The sequence below is a fragment of the Nasonia vitripennis genome (genome assembly GCF_009193385.2).
Source record: "Nasonia vitripennis strain AsymCx chromosome 4 unlocalized genomic scaffold, Nvit_psr_1.1 chr4_random0007, whole genome shotgun sequence".
Lineage (NCBI taxonomy): Eukaryota > Metazoa > Arthropoda > Insecta > Hymenoptera > Pteromalidae > Nasonia > Nasonia vitripennis.
The window spans coordinates 1,065,675-1,081,650 of record NW_022279643.1 but is presented as its reverse complement, the minus strand read 5'-3'; the positions used below and the strand labels follow the sequence as shown (position 1 = coordinate 1,081,650).

The window sequence follows — 15,976 nt, the reverse complement described above, 5'->3', positions numbered from 1 at the left end:
AATCCTTGAGCTTCAGATTCGCCAAGTTTAACTTGACCAATCAATCTATTCCTGAACACAGAGGTTCCTTCCGCTGCTGGAGTTTGTATCTTTCTTACTGAACTTGAAGGTCTTGTCTTGTTGGTAGGTTCATCCTCGCATGTTGCTCCTAGAAATCTTCTTGGCTTCTTCTTGCCTCTTGCTCGAGAGTACTTCTTGTCAGGATGGGTACTCGCAAACCTTCCCTTGGCATCTCGATTATCACACATATTTTTAAAATCACAACACTTCCCTTTTTTTCTTTTTAGGGTTATAAGCTATAAGCTATAACCCCAAAAACACTACAAACACTACTTAGATTAATTTAAAAACACTTTTAAGAAATATCAGCTTTTTTAATGTATTAACACATCAGCTGTGTTTACTCAGTGTTAAACACATCCCAGGACTATATCAGCTGTGTTTTGAAATATTTGCTGTCTGCTAGCAGAACAGCAGAACGGTCGCTCTGTCCTTCTCAGACACATTGATTCTAACCTGCCCACAGGTGGCGCGCGATATTTGAATTCAAATAAATGTTCCTAAGTATCCATCGGAGCCTTATATAAGAAGCGAAACTAGAAATTTATCTCGAAAATAACGCAAAAAAATCGTATTAATATGTACTAATTTATTTACTAAAATATGTATGCGGAGCATAATATACGTATATACTACGGTAAAAAAATAATATTTTTAACATTTACAATAAAAATTTTAATCAGATTGAATTTATAAAAATTAAAATTATTAGTCGTATGAGATAAAAAGTGGAAAATACGCAATTTTACGAAAAAAACGATAAAAATTTTGTTTTAGTATTTTGCTTGTAACTTTGCGGAATATTTTCTATCAAAATAAGCAATAAAATTTTTTTTTGAATTTTAAAGGTGTTGAGTCAGTGTAAAGAACTTACAATTATGAAGAAGATCGGTACAAAGTTTTGTCGAGAAGGCGCTTCCCCGCTGCGCGGCGGGGGGAACGTAGGTGAACAGTGTTTCTCTCTCAGCTGTTCGATTCTATATAGCGCGAAGCAGTGAGAAGAGAGTCGAGCGGCCGTATTGACAATTTCTTCCGCTATTGACGTCAGAGCCTGGCTTGTGTTTGTTTTGATTTCAGCTGATGTATAAGGTGTGTGTGTGTATACTGTATTTAAATTTTGAGTGTCTACCTTCTTATTAATATCGTTTTCTTGTAGGTGTATGTGTAGCATTTGGGAAACTAGTCTTTTATTTAAATTGATCTCTCTGTCTTTAATGTGGTAGTTTTCAAAATTGAAGGTGTGATTCAGATTGTTGACGTGATCGGAGATTTTTTGTGTTCATTTATACGTATACACACATTCCTTTTAGTTTGGCTTACATATATTGCAGAGCAGTCGTTACATTCAAATTTATAGACAACGTTGTTTTCTAGATCTTTATCTTTTTTGCCTTTGCCTTTTATGATGATGTTTTTCATTTGGCTATTTATTTTCGGTACGGTTTCGATGTTGAGAGTCTTGAATGCATGACTGGTCTGCTCGTAAAAACCTTGAATATAGGGTAGGCTTACAATATTGCGTTTTTCATTACTGCTAATCTGTTGCCTTGATAATGTGTTCGATATTAAAGTTGACATTCTTTTTCGTATATATTTGTTAACGAAGGCGGGTGGATAATGATTTTCATGCAGTAATTTTTTGATGTTTTGAATGTTCTTATTGTGAAATTTCTTGTTGGATAATTTTATCGCTCTATCGATAAGATTGTACACCATGGTGATTTTTTGAGACAAAGGATGTTGTGATGTATAATTTAAAAATCTGCCAGAGAAGGTCGGTTTGGTGTACCAATCAGTTACTATTTTATCATTGTCTTTAATCAATAGAACATCTAGAAAACTTATGGAGTTATCGATCTCAGTCTCGTGAGTACATTGTAATCTATTGTTGTAAGAATTGAATGTTTTCAAAATTTCGTCGACTTTGTCATTCGGCACACATGTAATAATGTCGTCGACATATCGATACAAGAATGTTGGTTTGAACGATAGTTTAGATAGGTAATTCGTTTCGAGATCATCCATGAAAATGTCAGCAAAGAAACCCGAGGTCGGAGAGCCCGTTGGTGTGCCAAATAGCTGTGTATAAAATTTGCCATTGAATTGAAAGAACGTATTCTCCATAAGTAACAGTAGTCACAAGCCAACAAGATTTCATTGAGAGGTATTTCAGATTTCTGTACAATTTGTATATATCTTTTTTCGATGCTCTTCTTGACTAATGATTTGTCAATGTTGGTATAGAGTGATAATAGCCAAATAAAAATCATCATAAAAGGCAAAGACAAAAAAGATAAAGATCTAGAAAACAACGTTGTTTACAAACTTGAATGTAATGACTGCTTTGCAATAGATGTAAGCCAAACTAAAAGGAATATGTGTATACGTATAAATAAACACAAAAAATCGAAAAATACTGTAATCTCCAATCACGTTAACAATCTGAATCACACCTTCAATTTTGAAAACAACCACATTAAAGATAGAGAGATCAATTTAAATAAAAGACTAGTTTCTGAAATGCTAATACAGTATACACACACCTTATACATCAGCTGAAAACAAAACAAACACAAGCCACGCTCTGACGTCAATAGCGGAAGAAATTGTCTGAAATTGAATTGAAATTCGGAATCGCCTTCTCGACAAAACTTTGTACCGATCTTCTCCATAATTGTAAGTTCTTCACACTGTTCATATATCGTTATACAACAAGTTTTTAATAAATTTTTTCATATCAGTCTCCTGCAGAGTCCGTCAAAACGTCGAGAAGAAAACAGAAAATATCTTAAACTTTTTTCTCTCATTTCTCACCACACAACCTGCCTCGGGAAGACCGATAGAGACGAACCAATATTCTTAATATGTGATACAGTACATCAAAACAACATTATTTTATTCCTCAGTATTGTGGCTATATTTGATAGCTGCACGCACTGCTTTTTCGTAGCGTGCTCGATCTGATAAATTTATACGTAATTTTTCGTCTGTTTCCAGAATATCTATACATTTCCTTTGCGAAAAAATGTCCAACGATTCTACAGGCAGATCGTAAATTTTGTTGTCCAGAAAAGTCTTCACTTTGTAAGTATCGTCCGGATATATCAATAACTTGAGCTGGACACAGCGGATAATTTTGAAAATTAAGCAATACATTATTGTTTATTTTAAAGCTAACTTCGTCCTCATTTTCCTTCTCCCGCACCTGTTTCAGCTCCTGCTCCTGTCCATTCCCTCTCTTCCTCTTCTTTGCAGCTCGTTTTGCCTTTGGTTCCGAAGATTTCATTTTAAGTACTGGCATTGTTACCGCGGTGTTTGCTGTCAGGAAAGAGTCAATCTTCTGTTTCCTGGTAAGCGGTCCATTTGGCAACAAAAATGTAACTTTTTCGCCCTTCGAACTCCTGAAAGATACAAAGCGATCATTTGAAAATACTATGTACTCTGCGCAGCAATTCGGCTCGTATAGGCCGCAAACAGCAAGTGCAGAGTAATTAGCTTTGTAACTAACTTCTTTGGTTTAATTTTGATACAGCTTGGCGGAATTGACTGGTTCTCCTGAAGTTGTTGAACTTTGAACATCGTCGCTGCGTTGCCGACCGAATCGGAGGTAATTTGAGGCGCAATGTTATCGAGCTCCCTATTGATTTCCGCTAACACAGGGTCCGCCTCAGCAACATGGTCCGCATGGCCCAAATCGACAGCAGAGGCTACAGGGTCCGAATCGGCAGCAGCTGCAAGGTCCGCATTGACAGCAAGGGCTGCCAGGTAATTGTTAAATTCCAATTGGACATCTCGCTCATCTTGGGTGTCGTCTATGTTCCTGTAGTCCTGGGTATCCACATCTTTCACCTCGTTCGGCACATCATGCTGCTGCGGACGCAGTCGGAAATGTTCCAACCACCGATCCTCGGTGCGTTCAAATATTAGCCCTTTCTCGGGGATTTCTTGATTGTCATAATAGAAATTGTCGTTCCTAAAAACGGAATTGATTAATTTTCTGTAAATATAAATTGCTCTCGGAAGCAACCATTGGAGGCGGTGCTAATATACATAACTTGCTGCCGAGAGAAATGAGTGTACTTACTAGTGTCCTTATAATCTGATATGTTTATATGAAAAACATACCTAACAATATGACGTCACTTGTAATTACACACATTGCTCTGTGCAGCAAGTCATGTATATTATAGTACTGCATCCATCTATTTCATTCGAGAGAAAGTAATGTATACATAGCAAATTATACTCCATTATTTGTAGCATGAACCGGTATTATTCATCGTAATTCGCATACATTTTCATGCGTCGAGTCTGAGTCTTGAGGAGGGCATTCATTTCCTTAGGATAGTCAGATACAGACAGCATTTTGCTGAGTTTGGACGCCGCGCCCATATAAAAGGGAGTATACTCAATAGCTTCGTCAGCATTGTCAGGCTTTCGTAAATTTGCGTGATGATTTTATCAACTTTATTGACTCCGATAGATCGTCCTTGCCTCAACAGCCTGTACGATTCGTACAATGGAATCAGTTTTTCTTGCAGTTCATGTTCATGCTGTGGCCAATCCTCCCTAAAACACAATTAATTAGTATGATTTATAATAAAACAAGATATTGTTTACATTGCTTCCGAGAGCAACGAACGTATATGAGAATATTTTTCGGAATTTTCTTAAGTATCGTATACGCTTATTGCTCTCAGAAGCAGTCGATGCACACGACTAGGGAAATTTTCTTGTATCGCATGTTTAGGTACCAATACTGAATGACCGCCTTCTGAACGAAATGAGCTATGATGCAGGAAGACGAAAATATACCAGGACTTATTAAGGGCAATTTTATCCCAGCTATACTGCAAATAAACAGCTTGGCGCTGTTTGTTTTCAGTATTGTCCTCCTTTTTTCTAAACCGGGCATAAGAGGTCGAACGTATGCATAGCGAAGAACGTTTCTTAATAAATCGCAAGGAATCAGCGGAGGCGCAACTAGAATCAACTCTGACATTCGTTCTGATAGGAAAGTCGAACGAGGTATCAGATGAACAAACCGCTGTCGAAATAGTACATTCCAGAGGGTGGGTTTACAGCAAAAAATCTTCTCGCGAGGTCAGTATAATCACCCGTTCGAAAAATCTACTTTAGTCCCGTGTTGCATATAGTACTTTTATAAAACAAAAAAAAACGTGTGCGTCTCGGGACGCCCGGCAGAAGTGATAACTTTAATAAATCATTGTACGTACAAAGTACAATGCGTTATGTCGATACTAAATGATGCTCTTGAAAGCAATACACGTAAAAGAGCAATTTTTTTAGGTTAAGCGGCTAAATCCAATGCAAATGTAGCTTACTGTTATACGCTGCTAAAAAAAGTTAATAGAAGTTAATAGAAATCAATAAGATTTTTTAATGACTTTGAGTCTAACTTTATTATTAACAACAGTGATTATTAATATTATTAACAACAGTGATCCGTTTTCCGTTCGCTCGTAAAGTCGTTCGACTCTCGATGACTTGGGCGGATGCCAGGGTTAATTGTTAGGTCGCGGTTTACACGGAGAGCGAGTGCGGCAAGTCTTTTCAATTCTGGCATCCGTGAATACATATCACAACTGCAGCTATGATACTCTTCATTATAAATTTGGTTTAATCTAACAATAAAAATATTTACAGATTCATTATTGAGAAATTGAAAATATTTATTAAGGTCCGCCTCTATAAATTGTTACATTCTTCAAAGTATAACACAGTTTATAAAAGTCCCTCTTATGACTTCAATTAGGCTAATTTATGTAACTTTTCGAGCGCAAGAACAATACAAGCGACTGTAACGAAATGTGTAATAACGATATGATATATTAGCAAATATATTATGGAATTACAGCGAGTATCACTCCGTGACCATTCTGTATAAAAACAAAAAAAAATGTAAAATGATTTAACGTATTCTTTTTCATGTAAATTGAATAATTAATATAAATAGAGAATTTTTAGGGTATTGATACTCGCGAACTGTAGTCGAAAAAAGCATTGCGGCGAAAAGAACATAAAGGCGTTTCGTTTGGATCTGTCTTGTGACGGCGGCAACGTCACATCGGTCAGCTGTTGCTAACTTTGTCCAGACCAATTCCGCGCGAACCGCCGCACGAGACACACCCGCAGATAACATTGTGCAAGCACAGAGACGGCATCGTGCTCCACGACGTGCGACATGCCGTGCGGCGCTGTGACTGCCAGGTGACGCAGTACAGAGACGGCACCAAGACAGCACGCCGTGCGACACACAAAATTTTTTCGTGCATCGGTGAGCGGCACGGCTTGCCGTCACTGTGCCAGCATTGAGTCGTCCGTATGCTAGCGCTATGCTAGCACTATGCCAGCATAATATGCTGCCTCTCTATGCATATATATATATATATATATATATATATATATATATTGAAATAATTATAAATATAAGAAATAAAATTACAAAATATATTCGAAACATTTTTATTTTATTTAGAAAAATACATTATTTTTAAAATATTTTTTTTTTTTGGTGATGAACACATTTATCTGAAACAATAAAGATAATATTAATTATTATATATATATGTATACTTATATTTGACTTATTCGCAAAAATAAATTATGAAAAAAATAACTATTAAACATTTTATGTTACATTGACTCTGTATATAGTTAAAAAATGAATTCATTTATAAATTATATCTCAGTATAAATTGATTCAATATAATTAATCTATATGGAAGGTGAATTCAAATTATTTATTTATTGAGATATAATTTATAAATCAATGCATTTTTAAAGCTATAATAAGAGTCAATGTAATACAAAATTTTGAATAGTAAAGATACAATTGATATTAATATCAGTTAAATAAAGTACCTTTTATTTATAAATAAATACTCAAAAATTGCAGCGTTATTAGGATCGTTGCTGCGTTCCTCGACGTGATCGCTGACAAGGGCAGTGCGGTCGCTCTCGTCGTCGTCATCGCCGTACTCGCCTTCGCCAGCGTCATCGCCGTACTCGTCGTCGTCATTGCCGATCTCGTTCTCGTTGTCTTCTTGCCCGCCAACGCCCAGTTCCTCGATATCGTTCCCGTCGCCGATGTTGTCGTTCTCTCCGACGCCGATGTTGTTCCCATCGCCGTCGAAGTCTCCGTTGCTAAGCTCGCCGTAGCCGTCAGTGATGCTCCAGCCGCCAAGTTCGCCGCCATCGACAAGTTCGCCGCCAATGCCAAGCTCGCCGTCGCCAAACTCGTCATTGCCAAGCCCGCGGACGTCTCCAACCTCACCGTCTTCGACCTCGCCGTTGCCAAGACCGCCATCTGCAACTTCGCCGCCGCCAGGCTCGTCGTCACCGAGCTCGTCGCCGTCGTCGATTCCTAACTAAAATAATATATAAAAAAAAATTTGTCATAATTTTTTATGCAACTTTCTTACCATTATTTTTGGCCTCCTCGACCCTTCTTCTTTGTAGGGGTGTCCCATTTTCCAAGGGTATGCCAGCAGCACGCTTGGCCTTCCGGCGGCGGTATTCTTCTTTTACGCACTTTAGTGTTTTTGTCATCGCTGTGGCTAAGTCCGTCTTGGTGGGCTCCCCAATCCTTTTATTTTGTGTCATGGCTTCTGCAAAATAAAACATATTATATATATATACATAAACCTTAAAAAGGCTTATGTATATGGTCATAAATAAATAAATAAATAAATAAATATTTATGTATATGTGCAGAAATTAAACTGATTCTGATTTAGACTCTTGCAAGGGAAATCCCTACAACTAAATAAATTGTTTTTACCTTCACAAGCTTGCACAAATCGCGTATCTTTTAACGCGCTTATGCCGTTCTTCCGCGAGCCAAGCCAAGTCACCTTCTCCACGAAGTCTGCCGTTGGCTGGAAGCACTGCTTCAAGTAGATGGCAGCGGCATCAGAAGCATTATAGCCTCCTAAATACTCCAAATAGTCAACCTAAAATATATTAATAATAATAATTTTGCATTTTCGCGCCCTTTTAAAAGCAGCCAATCAAATCTCGTTTTAGTCGGTTTCACTTTTATCGTATCTCTTTTTTAAGAAGGGAGGATAATTATACTTACAACGTCGTTATAATCATCCTGGGAAATTTCCTGGAACGCCAACAGTTCAGCCACCGTTTTGAACGACAAGAATTTTGGCAGCTCCTTTTTCCCGGAATTCTTTTTTTTCGCCATCCGCTTCAACGTCGCTGAGCAGTCTCTGAAAGATACATTATGATTAAATAAAAATCGAAAATAAACTAATAGTATATTGTGTACCGAGGGCGTAAAGTGCGCTCTTTTAGACCGAGTGTGAAGTTTTCTTGTACGAGTTAAAAGCGAGTACATCTCTGATTCCAAAACGAGTACTAACAATACAAGAGGTAAAAAAGCCCAATCTACGCCCGTGCTGTACACCATATCTTTTTTGACGCACGTGTATCGATTTTCGCGTTTTCACACTTTTTTAAGGCTACAAAGTAAAAAAAAAATTCATGACTTCATTTGACTGCCAACTTTTTGACTCGCTGATTAAAAAAGTAATACTTAAGGGGATGTCGTCAAAAAAAACACTTTTTTCTATTGCATCAAACTTTTTTAATAAAGCTTGCGAATGAAAAACCAAGTCTGTAGCGCCGTAGTGTTAAGTTTAATGAATCGTTCTACTGAAAGAAAAATTCGATCGGACTTTCTGTTTTTCTAGAAGTTTGGAAATACAAAACACCCCGTGGCGAATTTGCGAAGCTTTTGCGCCGACATCCCCTTAAAACCCGCTTAAAAACACGAAAATCCCGCATGTGATGCAAAAATGGAGTTATAAAGTACTGACGTAATTCATTTCGTTCTCCAAATCGCTTATCCGGGTAAGCATTTGTCTGTAATTATAATTGTCACATATATAAATTTTATTTGCGAACTTTACGATTGTTTTAAAATGCCCCTGGTAGATAATTGACCCTGTTTCTAGGCAGAATTTCTTGCCAACGCGTGTTTAAATGACTTTTATCCAAAATTACTGGAAATACTCTGAAACGACAGTACTTTGTTTTAAAACATTTTGAACAGAAATTATGCCTAGAAATAGGGTGAATTTTTTACCAGGGGTAAAAAGAATGTATCTTACTTCTGGTTATTATCAATAGATCGCAGGACCGCAATCAGATCTGGCAATGTCGTAGGCAGTTGTGTGTGTGTGTTTCTAATGCGGTGTTTGGAGATTGTATGTGTGTTTGTGTAACTACTTTTTTGCGCGCTTGTGATGAGTTGCTTGGAGATTGTGTGTGTGTTAGTGTGACTGATTTTTTGTATGCTTGTGATGAGGCGCTTGAAGATTGTGTGTGTGTTTGTGAGACTGCATTTTGCGTGCTTATGATGTGTTGCTTGGAGATTGTGTGTGTGTTTGTGAGACTGCTTTTTTGCATGCTTGTGATGTGTTGCTTGGAGATTGTGTGTGTGTTTGTATGACTGGTTTATTGTGTGTTTATGATGAGGTGTTTGAAAGTTGCAAGTGTGATTGTGTGACTGATTTTGTGTGTGCTTGTGATAAGGTGCGTATGTTTTGTACTGGCAGTTTTTGAGAGGAAGTCAAGGTCTTGACTTTCTTGATCCTTGGCACACTCGGTGTGCCAAGAGCGGAAGCACGAAGCGACTCCATCGCCTGATCCAGTTTATCGGATGCGGTAGCTGGCGGAAGAACTTCCGATTCCCGCAGCATTTGTTTTTTTGACATAATCTAAACATTTATTAATAAAACAAAATAAAAAAAGAAAACATCCTAAAGTCTCTAATCCCTAAGTTCTCTCTGGTAAAAATAAGCGTCAGGACTCGATTATAATTTTTATAGACTAAAAATCTAACTCTTAATGCCATTTTTTTTTAAAACCTATTTTCCCTATATAAAAAAGTCATGACCGGATGAAGTGAAGCCAAGAATGCGTCAATATGATTGGCTCATGTAGTGCGCATGCGTCAAAAGTATCATTAGAATTTTTTTATTTGTTTATGATTTCTAAAATTGATTCGAATATTAAAAATGTAATATAATACTATAATACATATCGAATTATAATTTGCGTATTTATAATATACTATATTGTAAATATTATTATTGTTACAAAAAGAAACATGATTGTTGACACGAACTGAGTTGAGACATAACCTTAAAATTTTAAAAGGAAGTTGGCGACAAAACCGCGGCAATTTTGAAATTTATATGAGCGCGAAATGAATCATACTGTGTAAAGTTTGATATATTTCCGTGATAGAAAATAAATATTAAAAATATCAATCAAGCATTTATTTAAAAAATTATTTGTAATTTTTTAGATGGTTTTTTAGATGACAATTTTCATGGATCTTACTGTATTTTATCAAATTTAAATTAAAAAAATGGCATTAAAATTTAGATAAATCAACACAATTTTGAACAATATAATTATCACCTTAGTGAATCATTCTACTGAAAGAAAATATCGATAACGATATATTATTTTACCGATTCAGACATGCTAACTCAGGCAGCTTTTTAAAGATATAACGAAAGAGCTCACGTCTATCCTTAGGAGAGAATATTTAATTTTAATCATTGTTTGTAAGATGCGATGACAACATCTTAACAATGATAAAATATCCTGATTGACAATCGGTACTCATGGTATTCGCCCAATATGGCATTCTGAAGCACTTACTTTCAATGTCATTGACGTTTATCAGGGACATGTCCGAGGACAAAGAAGAACAAAGAAAAACTTCAATTGATGAAGATGCACAGGGGAGTTCGAAGAAATTTTCTACTGTCAAAAAATTTTTTACAAGCACATAACATTCTTTAGTATCTAAAAACTGAATAATATTTTCAATAACACAAATAGATCCATTTTTTAGAATAATAGTGCTATCTTGCTGGCAAACAGATATACGGTACATTCCTAAAACAACTGATCTATACTGAACATAGTTATCTATATTTACTGAAGGGGTTGGACCTCTAGAATGTTTACCTATAAATTTCCTATAATTTTTATCAAATTTTGTTGAAACGTTGACTCGACAATTTTCTGCTCGCCTATTAGCTATTTGTTGCAGCTGTAAATTTGGTTTCCTACACATTTTCCTGAAATAACTCATGTTATTTTCATATGGGAAAGCTGAAAATCCCTCTAATGGTCCAAATAATCTTACATCATCAGCAAGGTGTAGCAAACAATGGGTGTTATATGATAAGAATTCAACACGATAAACATCAAGAGCTGTTTTAACAAAAAGTTCAAGGCAACTTTCTGCAAAATTGATGAATTGAGGAGTTGAACGAGGATTGATGAGAATTCTCATAGCTGTATGGAGCAATAAATAATGTTTATAAACAGCATCACTGACAAGAGCATACAATATAGCTGGACCTGAATATAAAAGAATTTGTTGAAACTCAGTAGCTTTAAATTTGCTATGCTTTACAATATCAATTGGTTTTCGAGCAAAGTCTAGTGGACTCTAGTACTCTTTGACTTGCTCTAACCGAGTACTCAACACTTTCACTTGAACTGCGGATGAAAGCTTAACTGATTCTGAAAACCTACCATCGATCAATCCACACAATATTTTTTCCATGATGCCAAGACAAACTAAGTGCATGTAATCGAACATTGTATTGGAAACAACATTAAAAGGAAGAGCACCGATAGGACAGTCTGGTCCCTTATGATGATCACTATCAACTCTACTCAAATACTCATAGGTTTACCTCTAACCCAACACCTAGAACATGGGACAGTAGAATTGTGTCCACGATGACCTAATCCAAGGGATCGAACAGGTCCATCAGCAATAAAATACCTTAATTTTATTAATATTTTGTTGTGAAAAAACTGAAGCCCATCTTCTAAAATTTGAAGCACTTCCTGCACAAATGGTTGAAAAAATTCTACTGCGTCAACTGGTTTTCCTGATCCTCTATATATGCCTACAACTTCAGGAGCACTATTTTCTATATTTGCAATCCTTACTTGGATTGGCCACAATACTATTTTGCTATTTTTGTCCAGTGATGCTCCATCCGTGTTGAAATCTAATTTCAGCTCCTCAGGAATCAAGTGCGAAGGGGTTGATTGAAGAGCCCTGATCAAACCATTAGCTACGCCTAAATGCACATATTCACCACCAGCAATCTGCATAGGAACAGTAGATAAGCTTGGTGTTTTCAAAATTGTCCTTGGGTCTACGTGAAGAGCAGATAAACATTCATGAGTCTTGAGCACTTGAAGTATGGTTTTCGCTTGCACATGAGTCCTATTTGTCTCAGTGAATGCTAAAGCCAACTTGTCTTCAAACGCTTCTAAATTTTCTCTGCACGGATGATCAGATTCCACTGTAGAAGCTCCAGAATCAGAATCAGATACAACATCTTGATGCGCATGGGTGCTGTTGTCATCATCACTTGCATCAGAATCATCTTGCAAATGATTGTCAGCATCGTTGATCATACTTGATGAAAGATGATCATCGTCAACACTCATAGCACCACTAGAACCATTATAACCACTAGCACGATCACCATCATCGCTAACACAAGAAGCTGCAGCAGAGGCATCAATATTATTCGATGCACAACCTCTATCCGACTTTACTGAAATATCATTTCTTTCACTATCAAAAGATTTCCTCACTAAACTAAGCATACGTGCCCTATAAGACTGACTGCACTGAGCTAAGGGTTTGCGAGAACGAAATTTTTTAAACCTATTATCCATTTTAATTAAAAAATTATACACAAGGGCTAATTAGATAAATAAATATTGAATCTAACCTCAAAGAAGAAGGAAAAGAATCTATAACTTATATATAATAATTATAAACTAATTATACCTTGATTCGTCAGACCCTTACTTACACTGCTTGCACTCTACTTACTTTTTCTGCTGCATCCACTATTTATATGTAATATAAATATATTAAATATACTTATGTGCGTACAATTTGTTGCAAACTGGCCGCCGGCGAGATATATACAAATGAAAAATTCACCAACATGGCGCGAAGAACCCCATCGCATGTGATATAAATTCGAATATATATATATATATATATATATATATATATATATATATATATATATATATATATATATATATATATATATTGAAGTTAATTATTATCAATTTTATGATAATTATATACAAATATATAATTTTTGTATATATCTAACTATTAAATTAAATTATTACGCCTGAAAAACATAAAAAACCATCCATTCCCGACGAATATCGTCAGCTGACAGCAAGACGGCACAGTGCAAGCATGCCCTGCTTGACATACACGACAGGAAGTACCGGTACCATGAAAGCACAGTGCCAGCACGATGTGCTGACAAACGTGACGACACCTCGACAGCACAGCGTGCCGCGTCATCTGGCGTCTCTGACGTGCGTCGCAGTACAGCACAAAGACAGCACAGCGACAGCACGACGTGCGGCATAAGGTGGGCACATCATGCTCAGCACGTGCTGTTATCTGGGCAGTTCCGATGTATTTCGCAGCCGCCAGGACCCAGCTTTTTTTACATGTTCCTGGATTGAAGCCGCAATTCGCGCTTCGATTTGTGCGGGGTTTGCCTTCGGATAATGCCTATCCTTCTAGAGCAGATCCGAGAAGGAATCTACATATCGGCGAGGCATCGTCGGCGTTTCACTTATGTGTGAGTATTTTGAAGGGTTGCTTTTCCAAGTAACAATTAAGAAGTTGCAGTTTTTCGAGACACTTTGGCGCGCGAAAAACACCTTTTGTTGTTCCCAAAGCAATAATATTCCTATATCTGCAACAATAAAAGGCTAATATAGTAGTATGATTACTTTAGTAAAATATGTACACTAAAGCAATTATACTATAAATTATACTCCTACGTGCAGGTAAACATAACCTGCTTTTTACCTATTTTTTACGTGTACTTTGTAAAACTTTGCGCGCGAAAGTGTCTTGGGAAAACTGCAATTCGTGTGCGAACTCGGCGAAAAATTTTCTTTGTATACGCGAAAGAGCTTTTCACATTCGCGCTTGAGAAGAGAGGTAAATTTTCCGTAAAAGAGGTAGGGAGGACGGGGCAATTTCGTAAATTTTTTAAAACTTATTTTAAAACTTGCCATTTAGGCTCATTGCCCCTCGGGCAATGAACGTATGTAAAGGTCAATCCCTCTCCACGGCAATGCGCTTATATCAGAATTGAAAATCAAAGTGATAGTATCAATCATGGTATGCATATCGTATTTATATTTATTTTCAGAAACTTTATTTTAAGTCCGAACGCAGATACGCATTAAACATATATACGCATGAAATTTATGTTCCTGATCCGTTTCAGGAACAACAACGTTGTCCTGGAAAATGTCGAAATTCCCGAGGATGCGCTCCTCTATCCGAAGACCGCGAGCAGGTGGGACACCAACTTTCTGCTGCGCCAGCATACGCTAGCGCTTGCAGATGATGAGGCAAATCCTGCACCGCTTGCAGATGATGAGGCAGATCCTGCAGCGCTTGCGGATGATGAGGCACAGGAACCAGAGAATCCAGTTGTTTCAGGGGATGGAGAGAACGTAGATGACCCAAAGCCCCCGGAAGATGGTGATCCTTATCTGGAACAGATCGCTGATACCCGCGATCCCCCTCCTCATGCTGACATCGATACATCAGAAGAAGCAGCAGCCCAAATCGACCTTCCAGAAGACGTCCAGCTGGAGCTGGCAAATATACCCGCCCCCACAATAACAGCCGCACGGTGTGAACAAAATTTTTTTTTTGTATTTAAACCTAATATCTCACGATTGAGTAAGCGGAATTGGATAAAATTTGGTTAGAGTATAGTTTGAGTTATGTGGAATAAGAGAAAAATATTTGGAAGGTCCACAATAGTTCTCGGAGGCCCCAAAATTCAAGGAAAAAGGCCCATTTTACGATTTTAGCGATCAAATCTTTGCCTTTTTCAATATTTATAATATTTTATAAATTCCGTAGAATTTTTGGGTCCTAAACTAGATACACAAGGTATTCATACATCTGATTCTCACATCAAGGCAATTTGTGATGCACCTAAACCTTTCACACCTCAACTCTAGTTAACTTCTAGCACTGCTACAATCGATATTTTCTATCAGTTATTCGCTACTTATGGTGTACCTAGCATTGTTGTTTTAGATAGTTGCTGTCAATTTGTTTCAGATGAGTTTGAAACATTTTTCAAAATAAGTGAAGTGAAATGTCATTAACTTACTGCCCCTTATCACCCTTTGACAAATGGTCAAACAGAAAAATGCGTGGGTACAACAAAAAGAGTCTTACCCAAAATGGATACGACACAAGGTTCTTTGCAACGGAACTTAAATGAGTTCTTGAGACAATATTGAAAAGCTTCTAATTTAACTAGTAGACATCCATCTGCTTTATTATTTTTAAAACAAAACATTCGCACACGATTAGATCTTGTTCGACCCAAACCTATCAACAAGAAGATTTCTGAGAAACATCAAGCTGATTTTATCAATACATACTGAGAATTTAAACCACTTGAAAATGTTTATTTTCTTTCCGGTAATCCAAAATTAGATAAATGGATTCCTGGACAAATTAATTCTCGTCTAGGAGATCTGCATTATGAAATCAGTAACATGGAAAAAAGTATAAGTGACACGTCGATCAAATTCGTGCTTTTACGAAGGAATCAGAAGAAGAGGAAGAAACAAGAAAGAAACCAGAAAGCGTAACATTTTTCAAAGATGAAATTGGTGTTAATTTGACAACGCTTTCCACCACAAGCACACACGTCGTACTCGATTTTACAAAAATAACGTAAATCCAAGATCTATGAGTGTACAACAAGAAGTAAATACTGAAGTAATTACACCATCATAT

At 36.9% G+C, this 15,976-nt stretch overlaps 3 protein-coding genes across 12 annotated transcripts in view; 1 reads left to right on the top strand and 2 right to left on the bottom strand.

Moving 5' to 3' along the window:
- LOC103316546 overlaps positions 1 to 15,976 on the top strand; it is a 463,261-nt gene that overhangs the window by 236,441 nt on the left and 210,844 nt on the right. The window lies entirely within an intron of this gene.
- LOC107981524 overlaps positions 889 to 15,976 on the bottom strand; it is a 62,550-nt gene continuing 47,462 nt past the window's right edge. The window contains exons 2-5 of one of the 2 annotated variants that reach the window (XM_016987550.3): positions 4,293 to 4,629; positions 3,569 to 4,033; positions 3,266 to 3,461; positions 889 to 3,177 (exon numbers count right to left, since the gene is read on the bottom strand). In XM_016987550.3, coding sequence (XP_016843039.1) covers positions 2,956 to 3,177; positions 3,266 to 3,461; positions 3,569 to 4,033; positions 4,293 to 4,294 — 885 coding nt within the window. In that variant the 5' untranslated portion in view covers positions 4,295 to 4,629 and the 3' untranslated portion in view covers positions 889 to 2,955. Of the gene's footprint in view, positions 3,462 to 3,568; positions 4,034 to 4,292; positions 4,630 to 15,976 lie in introns of both variants that reach the window. The other variant, XM_032602036.1, reaches the window with a different exon arrangement.
- Positions 6,568 to 10,019, bottom strand: LOC116417305 (uncharacterized PPE family protein PPE62-like). 3 transcript variants are annotated; one of them, XM_031929976.2, is made up of 6 exons: positions 9,207 to 10,019; positions 8,913 to 8,958; positions 8,165 to 8,303; positions 7,865 to 8,036; positions 7,506 to 7,691; positions 6,946 to 7,451 (listed from the first exon to the last, which is right to left on the bottom strand). In XM_031929976.2, exons 3-6 carry the CDS (start codon positions 8,276 to 8,278, stop codon positions 7,420 to 7,422), a joined length of 504 nt encoding a protein of 167 aa, XP_031785836.1. In that variant the 5' UTR covers positions 8,279 to 8,303; positions 8,913 to 8,958; positions 9,207 to 10,019; the 3' UTR covers positions 6,946 to 7,419. The 3 variants fall into 3 exon arrangements, with proteins under 3 accessions (XP_031785834.1, XP_031785836.1, XP_031785835.1); XM_031929974.2 differs by lacking the exons at positions 8,913 to 8,958; positions 9,207 to 10,019 and adding an exon at positions 6,568 to 6,612; XM_031929975.2 differs by lacking the exon at positions 8,913 to 8,958 and having other exon boundaries at positions 9,207 to 10,018.